The sequence below is a fragment of the Orycteropus afer genome, unplaced genomic scaffold, assembly GCF_000298275.1.
Source record: "Orycteropus afer afer isolate SDZICR_OR568_19922 unplaced genomic scaffold, OryAfe1.0 scaffold00057, whole genome shotgun sequence".
In the NCBI taxonomy this organism is placed as follows: Eukaryota; Metazoa; Chordata; class Mammalia; order Tubulidentata; family Orycteropodidae; genus Orycteropus; species Orycteropus afer.
The window spans coordinates 8,028,214-8,046,260 of record NW_006921644.1 but is presented as its reverse complement, the minus strand read 5'-3'; the positions used below and the strand labels follow the sequence as shown (position 1 = coordinate 8,046,260).

The window sequence follows — 18,047 nt, the reverse complement described above, 5'->3', positions numbered from 1 at the left end:
GCAGTCACTCTTCTAAATGCTTTAAATACTGGCTCGTTGTTGCTGTTGTATGCTTCTGAGTCGATTCTGACTTAGGGTGACCCCACCGAACTACCCCAAAGGATTTCCTAGGCTGTAACCTTTAGGATAGCAGACTGACACAGCTTCTCCCAAGGACGATCTGGTGGATTTGAATCACTGACCTTGATTAGAAGCTGAGTGCTTCACCATGGTACCACCCCGAGTCCTTATTAAACTCCTCTCAGTAACCCCATGGGGCAGTTTACTGTTCTCATCTTCATTTCACAGACATGGAAGCTGTGGCCATGTGCACACAGGTGGGGGCAGAGGTGTAATGGCTTTGTCCTCTGTCACTACTACTAGGAATGCTGTCACTGCCCTGCTTTCCGTCAATAGGAAAAGGTGTGTTCCAATGAATGTCCTGATTTGTGGCACAGGCTCTCACAGGGAGAGAATGTTCCAGAGAGGGGGCAGCTGTGTGAGAATTCTTCCCTGTCAGATACTGAGACTAGCAGCATCACCAGCCCTGTGGCTACCAGCCCTCCTGTCCAACCCCATGCACCACATGCTTCCCTTCACTGTCATAGTTCCTTCTGGTTCTCCTTGCAGCCAGAGAGACAATCAGTAAGCTGGTCAGCAATGCTCCCAGAGCGTCTCATGCTGAGAGTTATTTCTATGTATCATTAACTCCTGTCTCTATGAGAACAATTGAGATTTGCTAAGAAATATGAAGAAGACCTATAAGAACCCCACTTTGAGCATACATCCAGGAAAAACATTCTCATCATCTAGTTTCTGCAGACTATTTGATCATTCATTACTGAAGGTACAGAGAATCTCATTCAAATATCGAGTTTGGATTTCTTGAGGTTACTGATAAGCTGGAATGTTCTAGAAGCTGTTTACGGTTTCCCGGTTTATGATGCTGAACAAACAAGCGCACTCTTCAGCACTGAGCTGTTTTCCTGGTAATTCCCAGGAGGAAGAGAAGAGGGCTGACTTACGCACGACCTTCCTGACCCAGTGATCCACAAGCTCCCTTTAAGGTCCTCCACCTCCCACAGGAGAGAAGGCAGCTCAAAGCCCCCTTACCTTGATGACAGAAAGCATCCCCTCGTTGGTTTGAGGGTTGGTGTGGATTTCAAAGCTCTGCCCAGGGTTTCCGTTGATGATGGTATAGGCGGCTCGCCATGCACCAGTGGCGGGATCGTCCTTGTCTTCAACCGTCAGATTGACGATCACTCCCACAACTCCTTCCTCCACTGTGGCTTGAAACTGCAAACAAAGTGGACGTAACGGTCACCCTTTTGGATAAGCATAGCCAAGACCATTTGTGGAGCTCTTAGGTCCCTGGGTAGCACCGACAGTTCACTCTTGGCTACTAACTAAAATGGTGAGGGGTTCAAACCCACCCAGCAACCCTGTGGAAGAAGGGCCTGGCAACCTATTCCTGTGAGAATACAGCCCCTGGAAACCCTAGGGAGACCGGTTCTACTCTGATGCACATGGAATTGCTATGAGTCAGAACTGGTTTGATAGCAATGGTTTGGTTTGGTGACCACAGGCTGGATGCTGGGAACTTTACACATCATCTCACTCAACAATAAACAGTAGCAGAGGCAGGTGATACCTGGCAGATGCTACCCTCCCTCTCCCAGCCTCCCCTGCAGTTGGCTGTGGCTGGGAGGTAACTTCTCTCCTACAGAAGCAGGGGCAAAGGGACATTGGTACTCCTGGGCTGGGCTGGGCTGGGCCGAGTCAGGCTGTGCCTCCTCTCAGCACCCTTTCTACTTCTGAAAACAGCTACAAGATCCTAGAGGAGCTTGGATCCCTGAATCACTGCCTAGAGGAGAGAAATCAGATGGCCAGAAACACCCACCCTGAACTGTTACCAAGTGAGAAATAAGTGTCTATTGGTTTAAGTAATGACACATTTTGTATGTATTTGTTCTTGTAGCGTTGTATGCCCCAAAAGGCATGGTAACGTGATATTCACAGTGCCACGGCTCGTCAGTGGAGGGGCTGGGGTGTGACCACAAATGTTTGATGTTAGAGCCTCAGCTAGATCCTGTCATCTTCTCTCATGAAGAAAACCCAATTTCACCCTGCCTACCCCTTGCCCACAACCAGCATGACTTAAACAAAACAAAACAAAGCAAAAAACCAGTTGCTAAAGCAACATATAAATCAATTACTTGGCGCTTTTTGGTAGCTATGTTTTTAATGTCATGCATCTCAAATACTTGTTGCCAGGAGGTGTGGCGAAAATCAATCAATTAATGAAACACCAGCTCTCCCATAGACTGAGAATTTCAAGCGTTACCGTCAGCACATGGCTCTGAGGTGGAAACGTGAAGTATCATTTTATCGCTTACCTCTGACACACTACAGGTGAACAGTAACCTGTTTACAAATATTTTACAAACATGAGATACCAATAAGCTGACAGGAAGAAGAAATATCTTGGAATTTCAATCAGTAGGAAAGTGAGTCTGGAGACAGCAATGTAATGTCAAAAAGCCCTTGTGTTGAAAGAGAATTAATTTGAGAAATGAGGTTTCCAAAGCAGAGGCTGATTAATTGACTTCCAAATCATTAATCAGAAGCCTTAATCTTGATGCCTTGGGGGGCGGTGGGAAAGAAACCAATTTGTCTCTCACACCTCAGCAAACTGGATGAGTTGTTTTCCTGCTACGAAAGGGACACTGGGAAATGCTTAGAGAATGCAGGTCTGATGGTGAGCCCAGGATGAGCCGGGATGCCCGGATGCTGCCCAATCCTAGGCTCCAGGAGCCAGCTGCCTGCATCAGATTCCTCTGACTCGCGTTTAAACCAGGTGTCCTGGTTCCATCCTCGATTTCCCCTGTTCTCACAAGGTAACCCAGTTCCTGAATTCAGAATCTGCACGGGTGGTTCCCAGCCCTGTCTGCACAATGGACTCTCTCCTATGGGGTTTTTCAAAACCCTATTTTTCATGATCCACCTGAATCTTCTTCTTGTGTTTGGTATCCATTTGAACGTCTTCTCCGGAGAAATGTCTACTCAAGTGCTTTGGCTGTTTCATGACTGGACTATTGTCTTGACTGGACTATTGTCTTTCTGGTGTTAAGCTGTCGAGGTTTGGTATATATTCTGGCTGTGCTCTTTCAAGATCTACTATATGGGTTCAAAGTGACAAGAGCAACTGGAAAGATTCGACAGGACCCTTGGGCCAGTGAGCTTATGTTCGAGGGGGAGGAACACCTCAGAGGAAGAGGGGGAGAATGCTTCCACAACTGAAAGAATGTCATCGTTGGCATGGAATTGTTCACGTGGAAACTGCGGGATGGGTGTATGTCCTGCTGTGTATAATGTCAATGACGAGAAAATCAACAACATGAAAAAACCCCTCATAAAACCCAAAGCAAAAAACCTGCCTGGGTCCTATTTTATCTAGTTTAACTGTGGGAAGGCCTGGGACTCAGTTTTTTTTTTTTTCTTCCCCCAAACAAAACAAAATTCTAATACACAGCCAACAGTGAGAAACAGAGTTTAGTCCACATGTCTGCCATGGTAGGTGGGTACAACTGCCTGAGCACAGTGTGGAGGGGCTGCAGCCCCATCTGGGCTCAGCCAAGAAGGAGCACTGTGATTGATTACTGCTGCCTGCCATGTGTGCAGGAGGGGAACTTGGTGGGACGTGTGCCATCTAATCCTTTCAGATTACAAACGAGAAAACAGGCACTGAGAATGAAGGGTCTTGTCCAAAGGCATTTAGTAAATCAATGATAAAGTCCAGTCTTCTGAGTTCCAGTCATATCTGCTTTTAAGTTCTCTGCTACTCACTGCTGTGGCTGGGAGCTGACGTGGAGTTGGCCCAACTCATGTCAACCCTCTACACAGTGGAATGAAACACTGCCTGGTCCTCCACCATCCACATGGTTGGTTATAGACTGGACTGCTGTGATCCAGTGGGTTTTCATTTGCCAATTTTTGGAAGAAAGGCCTTTGGAGTTTTCCCCATGACACTGAGATTTTCACATCTCCAGCTGCTACCAAAGGGGCTGTCGCAGAATCAGTAACCAATAACCGTTTGGTACATGAGCAAAATGGGTCCAAGTGGAAGGTGGTGAGAGTCTAGGAATTCTCAGAAGTGTGTACTGTGGCCCTCATACATTCTTAGATGTATTAATGTGTCTCTAACCACATTTACCTACCATCATCCATCCATCCTTCATTCATCTATCCTCCATCCATCTACCCTCCACTCACCCACATATGCACCATCATCCATCCATTAACTATCCATGCACCTATCCTGTATCATCAATCCTTCTGTTATCTGCCATCCATTCTTCACTTATCCATCTCCATCCATCCACCCATCTCCACCCATCCCTCCATCTACCATCAATCCATCTGTCATCCATCCTTCATTCAAACATCTCCATCTGTCCATCTATTCTTCATCCAACCATCTCCATCTGCCCATCCACCCATCTCCACCCATCCCTCCACTTATCAATCCATCCATCATCTGTCCATCCATCCTTCATCCAACCACCTCCATCTATCCATCCACCCATCTCCACCCATCCCTCCATCTATCATCAATCTGTCCATCATCTGTTATCCATCTACCCATCTGTCCATCTATCCTTCATCCAACCATCTCCATCTGTCCATCCACCCATCTCCACCCATCCCTCCATCTATCATCAATCTGTCCATCATCTGTCATCCATCTACCCGTCTGTCCATCCATCCTTCATCCAACCACCTCCATCTATCCATCCACCCATCTCCATCCCTTCCTCCATCTATTCTACTAAAGAAAAAAAATTAATATCTTTGCACTATCGATCTCCATTCATCCATCCATCCATCCATTTTCTACTTGTCCTCTTCCTGTCCATCCACCCATCCATATGTCATCCATCCATCTCCATCTACTCATTCACTTATCTCCATCTATCCATCCACCCGTCCATCCACTCATCTCCATCCATCCAGCTCTCTTCCATCTACCATCTCTCCATCCGTCATCTAAACATCCATTATATATCCACCTCCAACTATCCATCCATCCATCTATTCACTTCCACTCACCCATCCATCATTCACCCATCTATCCTCCATTGGTCATCTGTCATCCATCCATCCATCTTTCCATCCATCAATCTCCATCCATCCATCTATCCACCCTTCCAACAAATTCTGGTTGAGTTCCTTCTGTGCACCAGGCATAGTAAGGTACTAGGTTACTAGGTACTACTAACAAAACAGATATGGTACATTTTCTCATGGAGATTACAGGCCAGAGGGAGAGACAGTCATAAAATAAACATATGATTATAAAAATGTGCTAAATACTAGGAAAGAAAGCACAGGATTCTTGGAGAGCCTATAATGTAGTAGACTGACCAGTCTGGGAAGCAGATGAGTTAGCCTGGTGAATGGGAAAGCATTCCTGGCATCTGACACAGCATGCGCTAAGGCCAGGCGGCAGAAGGAAGCATGGTGCATTAGTGGAACAGAGGGAAAGTAGTGTGGCTGGAATGAAGCGGGGGGGCAGAACCATTTGATACTGGACTCCAGAGGTGGACAGACTCAGATTATTCAGGGCCTTATGGGCCACGGAGGAGTTCCTGAGCGGTGCCAGCAGTTCATGCGTGTGGCTGCTAACCAAAGGAACAGACTCAGAGGTATCTTGGAAGAAAGGGCTGGCATTCTACTTCTAAAATCAGCCACTGAAAATCCTATGGAACACAATTCCATTCTGACACAAATGGGTGCCCTGAGTTGGAATAGAGGTGATGGCACTTTTTGTTGTTTGTTTGCTTTTGGTTTTGTGGGCCATGGGAAAGTACATGGAATTCACCTTAAAAGCAACAAACAAACAAAACCATAACCCCAAACCGAACCCACTGCCACTGAGTTCATTCCAACTCAGAGCAACCCCCATTGGGTTTCCAAGGCTGTAAATCTTCACAGAAGTAGACTGCCTCATCTTCCTCCCATAGAGCAGCTGGTGGGTTTGAACCGATGACTCTGGGGTTAGCAGCCGAATGCCTTACCATCTATGCCATCAGAGCTCCTTCTTGAAAGCAAAGGGGAGTCTAATTAAGGAAGCAGGTTATGTTTAAATCTACCCAAGAGAGAATTCAGAAAAAAATCTTTAAATATAGAAAACATTCATACGATTATTGTAGTCTTTGTTAAGACCATTATCTGATTCCTGCATCAACTATAAAGCCAGTTGCTTTGAGCATCCGTTTAGAAACTCATTATTGCTTAATTAAATACTCATTCTATTAATTCTATTCAATACTTTAACCCCATTATGTAACTCAAGAATGTAAAATTAAATAGATTAAAATGAAATAGTACCATTTTACATTTCTAGAGCAATGCTCACTCTAATTTTAAAACAACAGACGTTCATTTACCACCAGAATGGAAGAAATTATTGATTGTAACATTACTTCCTTTTACTGGAAAAAATAGATACAGTTACTTTTCTGTTAAACCATTTGAGAAATCCAACTCTAGACGCAAATGTATTTTTATGCAATCAGTGTGGTGATGGGCTGGGCATATCCTGACATGACTTTGCTTCTCCCTCCAAATTCAGAACTATCGCACCTTCCTTGACAAGGCGGGGCAGTTTGGTGATGGACATTTAGGATAAGGCTGCTTGGATGGTGACAAAGTTATAACCACAGGGGAGTGGGGTGTGCATTTCCTTACACACCCATTACTTGATCCCCTTTCGTTATATGGATGTTCCTTCCCAAAGGGCGAAGAGTGGGTCTTCAGGGGAACCTGCAGGAGTATACTGGAGAGCCGACGAGGAGAGGGACAAGTGACAGCAGAGGACTGGAGGGGCCTGGACCTACGCAAGTCTACCTGTGTGATAACTGGAGCCCCAAGCTCATGAGCTGCCAGCCCGACACAGCCTGGAGGCCTGTGGGTGAACTTGAAAGGCTGAGACAAAATCACCTGGCCCTGGAGGTAAAACACAGAAGGAGCAGGTCTCAGAGAGATTCATAAACCTAATTTCCACTTATGAGGAAACAAGAGTATGGGAGATCACAGAAATTTAACTTGCCAACACTTTTGCGAGTCTACATTTATCTAAAGAACAGAGCATGGTGGAAGAATTGAGTCTCTTGCTGATAGCATAATGGGGTAGACACTGCGACTGATACAAATAAGATAATGCATTTAAGAGCTTGGCACACTGCCTGGTGCTCAGAAAGGAGTCAATATCTGTTAGCAACAATGATGACAGATTTCGATTCCATAGTGTACGACATTCTTACTAATATACTGGAAAGTGGGGTTGAAACCCCTACAGCTTTTTCAATTCTTATCTCAGGCTACTGGATAACGTAGCTGTTTGTGGAGACAAATGTTTCTGTGCACATTATTTATATAGGTACACATACAGCATTATACTTAATATTTAAAATATTTAAAAGTAAGTATTTAAAAATACGGTAAAACCTGTAAACTGGAATCTGTGTAAGGTAGAATCCTGTCAGAGAAGGAAAACGCAAGTATTTTCCACTAATAGAGAGTGATTGACCACAGGTCAGTCAGTTTGTTGTGCTGTGGTGGCTCGCGTGTTGCTGTGAGGCTGGAAGCTATGCCACCAGTATTTCAAATACCAGCAGGGTTACCTATGGTGGACAGGTTTCAGCGGAGCTTCGAGACTAAGACAGACTCAGAAGAAGAAAGGGCCATACACTTCTTAAAGAACTGGCCAGTGAAAATCTTATGAATAGCACTGAAAAACTGTCTGATACATTAATGAAAAACTTTATGAATAGCCCTGAAACACTGTCTGACAAAGTGCTGAAAGATGAGCCCCTAAGGTAGGAAGGCACTCAAAATATGACTGGGGAAGAGCTGCCTACTCAGATAGAGTCGACCTTAACAACATGGATGGAGCAAAGCTTTGGGACCTCCATTTGCTGATGTGGCATGATTCAAAATGGGAAGAAACAGGTGCAAACATCCATTAAAAACTGGGACATAGAATGTATGAAGTATGAATCTAGAAAAATTGGAAAATGTCAGAAATGAAATGGCACGCATAAAGATCAATATCCTAGGCAACAGTGAGCTGAAATGGACTGCTTTTGGCCATTTTTATCAGACAACTATGGGATCTACTATGCTAGGAATGACAGACTGAAGAGGAATGGCATGGCATTCATTGTCACAAAAAATGTTTCAAGATCTATCCTGAAGTACAATGCTGTCAGTGACATGACAATATCCATACATCTATAAGGAAGATACACACCAACTACCAAAGCCAAAGACAAGGAAATTGAAGATTTTTATGAACTTCTGCAGTCTGAAATTGACCAAGCACGCAATCAAGATGTGTTGACTATCAATGGTATTTGGAATGCAAAAGTTGGAAACAAAGAAGAATCACCAGTAGTTGGAAAATATGGCCTTGGTGATAGAAATGATGTTGGAGATTGCATGATAGAATTTTGCAAGACCAACGACTTACTCATTGCAAATACTTTTCTTCAACAACATAAATTGTGGCTATACACGTGGACTTCACCTGATGGAGTACACAGGAATCAGATTGACTACATCTGTGGAAAGAGGTGATGGAGAAGCTCAGTATCTTCAGTCAAGACTGTGGAACAGAACAGCAACTGCTCATATTCAAGTTCATGTTGAAGCTGAAGACAATTAAAACGAATCCATGAGAACCAAAATATGATATTGATTATATCCGTCCTGAATTTAGACACCATTCAAATAATAGATTTGATGCATGGAACTTCAATGACTGAAAACCAGAAGAATTGTGGGATGACATCAAGAGCTTCATCCATGAAGAAAGCAAGAGGTCATTAAAAAGATAGGAAAGGAAGAAAAGACCAAAATGGATGTCAGAAGAGACTCTGAAACTTGCCCTTGAACAGAAACTGGCTAAAGCAAATGGAAGAAATGACAAGCTAAAAGAGCTGAACAGAAGATTTCAAAGAGCAGCTCAAGAAGACAAAGCCAATCATTACAATGAAATGTGCAAAGACCTGGAGTTGGAAAACCAAAAGGGAAGAACACACTTGGCATTTCTCAAGCCTAAAGAACTGAAGAAAAAATTCAAGCCTTGAGTTACAATACTGAAAGATTCTATGGGCCAAATATTGAATGATGCAGGACACCAATGGGACTGAAGGAAGAAGTCAAAGCTACACTGAAGGAACTGGCAAAAAACTAGGCCCCAGGAACTGATGGGATACCCATTGAGATGTTTCAAGAAACAGATGCCATGCTGGAGGCACTCACTTGTCTATGCCAAGAGATTTGGAAGACAGCTACCTGGCCAGCTGATTGGAAGAGATCCATATCTGTAGCCATTCCAAAGAAAGAAGATCCCACAGAATGTGGAAATTATCGAAAAATATCATTATCACATGCAAGTAAAATCTTGCTGAAGATAATTAAAAAACAGATACAGTAGTATATTGACAAGGAACTTACATAAAGGCAATCTGGATTCAGAAGAGGACATAGAATGAGGGACATCATTGCTGATGTCAGATGCATCCTGGCTGAAAGCAAAGAATACCAGAAACATATTTGCTTGTGTCTTATTGACTATGTGAAAGCATTTGACTGTGTGGATCATAACAAATTATGGATAACACTGAGAAGAACAGGAATTCCAGAACACTTAATTGTGCTCATGAGGAATCTGTATATAGACCAGGAGGCTACTGTTCAAATAGAACAAGGGGATACTGCATAGTTCAAAATCAGGAAGGGAGTCTGTCAGGGTTGTATCCTTTCACTGTTCTTATACAATCTGTATGCTGAGCAAATAATCTGAGAAGCTGGACTATATGAAGAAGAATGTGGCATCAGGATTGGAAGAAGACTCATTAACAACTTGCAATACGCAGATGACACAACTTTCCTTGCTGAAAGTGAGGATGACTTGAAGGACCTAATGATGAAGATTGAATACTACAGTCTGTGGTACGGATCACACCTCAACATAAAGAAAACTGAAATCCTTACAACTGGACCAATGAGCAGCATCATGAAAAATGGAGAAAAGATTGAAGTTGTCAAAGATTTCATATTACTTGAATCCACAATCAACACCCATGGAAGCAGCAGTCAAGAAATCAGACGTAGTATTATACTGCGCAAATCTGCTGCAAAAGACCTCTGCCAAGTGCTGAAGAGCAAAGATATCTCTTTGAAGACTAAGGTGTGCCTAACGGAAGCCATGGTATTTTCAACTGCCTCATATGCATATGAAAACTGGACAATGAATAAGGAAGACCGATGAAGTGTTAATGCTTTTGAGTTGTGGTGCTGGCGAAGAACACTAAAAGTACCATGGGCTGCCAGAAGAAGAAACAGATATGTTCTGGAAGAAGTACAGACAGAATGCTCCTTGGAAGTGAGAATGGGCAGACATCGTCTCACCTACTTTGATCATATTGTCAGAAGGGACCATTCCCTGGAGAAGGATATCATGCTTGGTGAAGTGGAGGGTCAGTGAAAAAGGGGAAGGCCCTCAATAAGATGGACTGACGCAATGGTGCAGTGATGGGCTCAGGTCCAGGAAGGATTGTGGGGCTGGCGCAGGACCTGAAAGTGTTTTGTTCTGTTGTACAGTGGGTCATTATGAGTTGGGGCCAGCTCGATGGCACCTAACAGCAACAGAGAGTGATAGAAAAGTGGTATGACTGCGCACTGTCAAAGGCAGAAAACTCACAAGAACAAGTCAGTCTTGTTGAGTTCTGGCTCTCATAGGTTTCACTGTACATAAAATATAAAAATACAAAATGTAATTATATATATCAACTGTACACAGCATAATATATATACTATTTAAATAAAATTATTTTTAAAAAATACAGGTCTCTAATTAAATCTATTCAGTATCTTTAAACAAACAAACAAAACAATCATGTGCCTCAGAAGTGATTTAAAACAGAACCACAGAAGGAACTCTCGGGTTACTGGACTGGGCATCGTGGCTGCACCTGGACCAGCCCTCAGGGCATGAGACCTGACAGTCCTTTCCTCACCATGCCCCAGCAGGGAGGCACAGCCAGCTCCAATGTGACTGCAGGAGCAGGTTGGAGGAAGAGATTCAGGGAGCCACCAGATCATCACGGCCCACACACTGGTAAGCATCTCCCTGACCCTCCTCGTCACCTGGTAAAAGTTGTGTAAAGACGAGGAGTGGTGTCTGAGCTTTCATTTTCAGCACCCATGGGAGACAATTCCCACCGAGAGGAAGTCAGTCAGACATCTGAGCTAGGACTCCCAGAGCCCGGGGTCCAGGAGCACCTGGCACAGGCTTCCCTGCTCTGTCAGGCAGCCACAACAGGGCCATGCCTCCCAACTGTGAGCTCCGGAAGAGTGGTGACCATGCTCCGACTCCCCAGAAAGGTCAACATCACATTACTCACCCAGTGAGACACCCCAGAAAGACATTAAGTTTCAGGACCATTTTGTCTGGAAAATAAAAACCCAAGGGGGAAAGATGACAGTATGCATGTGCCAACAGTGAGTCACTGAGGAAAGAGAGTGAACAGAATCACAGTTCAAGTGGCAGCAGTGGTAGACTTTCTTGGTCAGTGAGAGTCCTCCCCTTGGAAGATCCTCCAAATGTATCAAATCCCAGGGCGACTGCATCACCCATGAAACCCACCCAGCCCCTGCTGGAAAGGGCATTACTAGGTGGCCATTGGTGTCCCTGGGTGGTACACACCATTAAACCCTCATCTAGTGGCTGATCCCACTGACGGTTGCCTTGGACGACAGTCCTGGCAGTCTGCTTCTGAAAGTTCTCAGCCTTGGAAACCCTATGGAGTGCACTTCTACTCTGAACACTTGGCATCACCACGAGTTGAAAATAATTTGAGGGCAACTAAGAACAGCAAGGTAGCTCTGTGCCTAAGGCACCTGACTGCTAAGTAGAAGGCTGGTGGTTCAAACCCACCGGCCACTCCTCGGAAGGAAGGTGGGGCAATCTACTTCCATAGTGATACCGCCTCAGAAACCCAAGGAGGGGTCAATATGAGTTGGGTCCGATTCGATGGCACGTAACAACAACAACCACAACAAGAACAGCAACAACAAGCAGCCATTTTGTATCATGTGATCCCAGCTTCCTTGGTCACAGGTGATTGGATCCTAAGGTGGCCACCTGACTCAGGACTAGCCAATCCCTGGCTATTTCATGACTAATCATGGTATGTTTGAAGTATCTGAACCTTGAGGCTCCCATGAGATGAATCTGTACTCTCAGTAATCGAGAAGAAGGGGGCTATTTTTTGTCATTTGTATGTTGTTGTTGTTGCTGCTGTTAGGTGTCACAGAGTTGTCTCTGACTCACAGTGCCCTTATGTACAACAGAATGAAACCCTGCCTGGTCCTGTGCCAGCCTCATGATCCTTGCTGTACCTGAGCCTGTTGTTGCAGACACTGTGTCAATCCATCTTGTTGAGGGCCTTCCCCTTTTTCACTGACACTTCACTTTACCAAGCATGATATCCTTCTCCAGGGAGTGGTTCCTTCTGACAATGACCAAAGTAAGTGAGACGAAGTTGGGCCATTCTTGCTTCCAAGGAGAATCCCGGCTGCACTTCTTCCAGGACAGATTTGTTAGTTCTTTTAGCAGTCCATGGTACTCTCAGCATTTTTTGCCAACACCACAACTCAAAAGCGTAAACTGTTCTTTGCTCTTCCTTATTCACTGTCCAGCTCTCACATGCATATGAGGGGATTGAAAATACCATGGCTTGGGTTAGGTGCACCTTAGTCTTCAAGGAGACATCTTTGCTCTTCAGCACTTGACAGAGGTCTTTTGCAGATATGTCCAATGCACTGTGTCATCTGATGTCCTGACTGGTGCTTCCATCGGTGTTGACTATAGAACCAAGTAATATGAAATCCTTGACAACCTCAATCTTTTCTCTGTTTATCAAGCTGCTGCTTATTGGTCCACTTGTGAGGACTTTTGTTTTCTTTATGTTGAAGTGTAATTCATACTGCAGACTGCAGTCTTTAATCTTCATCAGTCAGTGCTTCACATCATCCTCACTTTCAGCAAGCAGAGTTGTGTCATCTGCGTATTGGAATTGTTAATCAGTCTTCCTCCAATCCTGATGCCACGGTCTTCTTCGTATAGTCCAGCTTCTTGGATTATTTGCTCAGCATACAGATTGAATAAGGATGGTGAAAGGATACAACCCTGCCACACTCCTTTCTTGATTTTAAACCATGCAGTATACCCATTCTGTTCAAATGACAGCTTCCCACTCTATGTACAGGTTCCTCATGAGAACAATTAAGTGTTCTGAAATTCCCATTCTTCTTAATGCTGTCCACAATTTGTTATGATCCATCCAATCTAATGATTTTGCATAGTCAATAAAGCAAAAATAAACATCTTTCTGGTATTCTTGCTTTGAGCCAAGATCCATCTGACATCAGTAATGATATTCCTCATTCCACATCCTCTTCTGAATCCAGCTCGCATTTCTGGAAGTTCTCTGTCAATATACTGCTGCAGCCGTTTTTGAATTAACTTCAGTAAGATTTTACTTGCATATGATATTAATGATATTGTTCGATAATTTCCACATTCTGTGGGATCACCTTTCTTTGGAATGGGTACAAATAGGGATCTCTTCCAGTCAGTTGGCCAGGTAGCTGTCTTCCAAATCTCTTGGCATAGATGAGTGAGTGCCTCCAGCATGGCATCTGTTTCTTAAAACATCTCAAGGGGTATTCCATCAATTCCTGGAGCCTTATTTTTTGCCAATTCCTTCAGTGCAGCTTTGACTTCTTCCTTCAGTCCCATTGGTTCTTGATCATATGCCACCTCCTGAAATGGACGAACATTGACCCATCTTCCTTCTGAGATGGTACAGTGACTCTGTGTATTCCTTCCATGTTGTTTTGATGTTTCCTGCATCATTCAATATTTGGCCCATAGAATCTTTCAATATTGTAACTCAAGGCTTGAATTTTTTCTTCCGTTCTTTAGGCTTGAGAAATGCTGAGCGTGCTCTTCTCTTTTGGTTTTCTAACTCCAGGTCTTTGCACATTTCATCATAATGATTGGTTTTGTCTTCTTGAGCTGCTCTTTGAAATCTTCTGTTCAGCTCTTTTATCTTGTCATTTCTTCCATTTATTTTAACTATTCTCTGCTCAAGGGTAAGTTTCAGAGTCTCTTCTGACATCCATTTTGGTCTTTTCTTCCTTTCCTATTTTTTAATGACCTTTGACTTTCTTCATGGATGATGTTTTTGATGTTATCCCACACAGTTCCTCTGGTTTTTGGTCATTGGTGTTCAATGCATCAAATCTATTCTTTAGATGGTCTCTAAATTCAGGAGGGTTATAATCAATGTCATATCTTGGCTCTTGTGGACTCATTTTAATGACTTCAACATGAACTTGCATATGAGCAGTTGCTGGTCTGTTCCACAGTCAGCTCCTGGCCCTGTTTTGGCTGAAGATACTGAGCTTCTCCATCACCTCTTTCCACAGATGTAGTCAATCTGATTCCTGTGTACTCCATCTGGTGAAGTCCAAGTGTATAGTCACTGTTTGTGTTGTTGAAAAAAGGTATTTGCAAGGAGTAAGTCATTGGTCTTGCAAAATTCTATCACGCGATCTATCACCAAGGCCATATTTTCCAACTACTGGTGATTCTCTTTCGTTTCCAACTTTTGCATTCCAATCACCAGTGATGACACATCTTTATGGCATGCCTGGTCAATTTCAGATTGCAGAAGTTGGTAAAAATCTTCAATTTCCTCATCCTTGGCTTTTTAAATATATGGTTGGTGCATATATTTAAATAAGAGTATTAAGTGCTCTTCCTTGGTGGTGTATGGATATTATCCTACCGCTCATAGCACCTTACTTCAGGATAGATCTCGAAACATTCTTTGTGATGATGAATGCCACCCCTTTCCTCTTCAATCTGTCATTCCTGGCATAGTTGATCATATGGTTGTCTGATTCAAAATGGCCAAAACCAGTCCATTTCAGCTCATTAATGCCTAGGCTATCAATCTTTATGTGTTCCATTTCATTTTTGACAACTTGCAATTTTCTTAGATTCATACTTCGTACATTCCATGTTCTGATTATTAATGGATATTTGCAGCTGTTTCCTTTCATGTTGAGTCGTGCCACATCAGCAAATGGAGGTTCTGAAAGCTTTGCTCTATCCCTATCATTAAGGTTGGCTCCATTCCGAGTAGGCAACTCTTCCCTAGACATATTTTGAGTGCCTTCCGACCTGAGGGGCTCATCTTCTGGAACTATATTGGACAATGTTTCAGGGCTAGTCTTGAAGTTTTCCAGTAATTCATCAGACAGTGTTTCACTGCTGTTCATAAGGTTTTCACTGGCCAGTTGTCTGAGAAATGGATGGCCTGTTTCTTCTTCCAACTTTGTCCTAGTCTAAGGTCATTTGTATACAGATGAGAAATCCAGTGTGCAGGGAGAAGAACCGAGGCATTCAGAGAGAAACCGAGGGGCGTCTGGTGGCACTCAAACACAGAGGACCCACCAGGAGAAGACTTCAGTCTGACTTCTGGGTCCTGCTCTCATTCCCATGAGGTTGGGCTGTGCTTCTTGTCTGTAGGCTGTTCCTGTGCCTCCAACAGCCCCATGTCCAGACCAGGAAACTTGACTGGGTTTCTACCTCATAACCAACGAAGCCTTGTGGAAGCAACCTTATTGGCTGTCTGCTGTCTTCAGCAGGACCATGCTGCCCTTCTGATGATGAGTAAGACCCACAGATGTGTTTAGAACCTTTCTTTTTCTTCTCTACCTTTGGTTATGGAAAACTTCCAACATTTATAAAAGTCCACTGAATAGAACACTGAACCCATGTGCCGTTAGCATGCTTCAGAGATGTTCAATGCATAGCCACTGAGTTTCACCACGCCCCCTCCTGCTACCTACTGTTGTATGATTTGCAACAAATGCTAGATTTATCATTGCATCTGCAAATACTTCACTGAGCATGTCTGAAAGATCAAGACTCCTTAAGGAAACATACTCAAATGACATTCATTTCTACTTAGTTCAACTGACATTTCTTCTGACAAAGTGTTTTTTGGTGCCAGACACTTTGCTAAAAATATTTGCAAGTTACCTCTATTATGCAAAGGAGCTCTGGAGGAGAATACCTAAGCATTTGACTGCTAACCAACATGTTGGTGGTTCTAGCCCACCAGCCACTCCATGGAAGGAAGATGGGGCAGTTTACTTCCATAAAGATTTACAAACTTGGAAACCCAATGGAGGTTGCTATGAGTAGAAATCGACTCAGTGGCAGTGAGTTATTTTATTTTTCCTGTTATATGCAAAGAGAAAACTCCTACAGCTGTGGTGAAGGAAGTTATAGAGGAGCCTACTAAATACCCACAGGTGTTAGCTAAGTTTTTCCAGTCAAGCATTATTTCAAGCCACCACCCATCTGTCAGTTTCTTGTATTTAGTTGGCTTGTGTGTTGCTGTGACGTTGGAAGCTATGTCAATATATATGAAACTCTAGCAGGGTTACACATGGTGGACAGGCTTCAGCATAGCTTCCAGACTAAGACTGACTGGAACTTTCAGACATGCTCACTGACAATTTTCATACTAATTAGTACTTAGTTTTACCCTTGAATGTTTGTTTCTGGCCATGTCTGATTCAATTATTCCAAAAAGTGTTATGATGCTGTTTCAGTGTTTTCCTAGGGGATTTGAGTCTAGGACCAGCTTGCTGATGAAACTTGTTTTGGGGTGCTATTCACAAACAGATAATGCTAGGGGAGCCTCTCACACAGTTTAATTGCATGCATTCACTTCTCTTGGGTAGATGGGTAGGAGCAGAATTGCTGGGTCATATCGTAACACTGTGTTGTAGGGCATGGGTCTAAACCATTTGTCACCACGTATGTATCTTTCAAGAATGTGAAGCTGTGTACTGTTTGGCAGCTTCCCAGAGCCCACTGCCCTGCGGCTCTCATCCAAGGAAATGTGCCTCCTTTATTAATGGCAGGAGGGGTGAGGAAGGAGAAGTACTGAAACCCTTGGAGAACTGCTCGGAGGAGCCTCCTTTTTCCTTCTTGCATGGGGCGCTGCTCAGGCTAATGCAGACACTGAGGCAAGCCTCCCTGCTGAGCGTGGCTCCCAGCATGCCACTCACAGCCCTTCCTCCCTAGAGAAAGTATATTTTCAATCTCAGGAGCTGGAGGAGAGAGCGACACACTTGGGTAGGCTCCAGATGCTAACAGCCCCGTACCAGTAAGGACAAGAGAAACTTTCTGCTTTCATTACAAGGGATTTGTACAAACTCATACACGGAAATGCTTAGAGCTCCTAATTTATATTTAAATCCTAAATGTCTTAGTCAGGAGAAGCTGCAGTAAATCCATTGTCTGTGTTTGCACCACTGATTCCTGCTTCAAATAGACCCTCAGGGCCCAATTGTAATTCCCATTTGCATGTCCACATAATTCTTTCCAGAGGGGCTGTTGGGGAGGCTGAGAACATCCAATCCCACAGGGAGAAGAGACTGACGAGACTCATTCCCTTGGGAAGGAGGTCTGATTAGAAAGAGAGGTCTAGGAAAAGCAGTCTCTGTCCCTTCTCGGCTCTGGAATAACCGAGCATGGAGACACTCTGCCCGTGGAACAGTTGGTTACTCATGGTTAATCCACAGGAAGCTTGCCTGCTGGCTGTGTGATCTTGGGCAAGTCACTTAACCTCTCTGTGTCTCGATTTTCTCATCTGTTAAAGTGAGACTAACAGCAGTACCTGCCTCAGAGGGTTAGTATGCCGTGTGTGCCACTGAAACTACTTTGACTCACAGAGACCACGTAAGAGACTAGAACTGCCCTCGGGGGTTTCCTGGGCTGTCTGTCACCTTTACGGCAGCCGATCTCTAGGTGTTTTCTCTCACGGAGTCGCTGGTGGGTTTGGACCATTGCACTTTCTTTTGCAGCGAGCACTTAACCTCTGTGTCACCAGGGGTCTAGATCATGA

The 18,047-nt window shown here is 43.9% G+C and overlaps 1 protein-coding gene across 1 annotated transcript in view; it reads right to left on the bottom strand.

The window, feature by feature from the left end:
• CDH13 (cadherin 13) overlaps positions 1–18,047 on the bottom strand; it is a 1,199,128-nt gene that overhangs the window by 76,710 nt on the left and 1,104,371 nt on the right. The window contains exon 10 of the mRNA XM_042780725.1: positions 1,093–1,275. Coding sequence (XP_042636659.1) covers positions 1,093–1,275 — 183 coding nt within the window. The remainder of the gene's footprint in view (positions 1–1,092; positions 1,276–18,047) is intronic.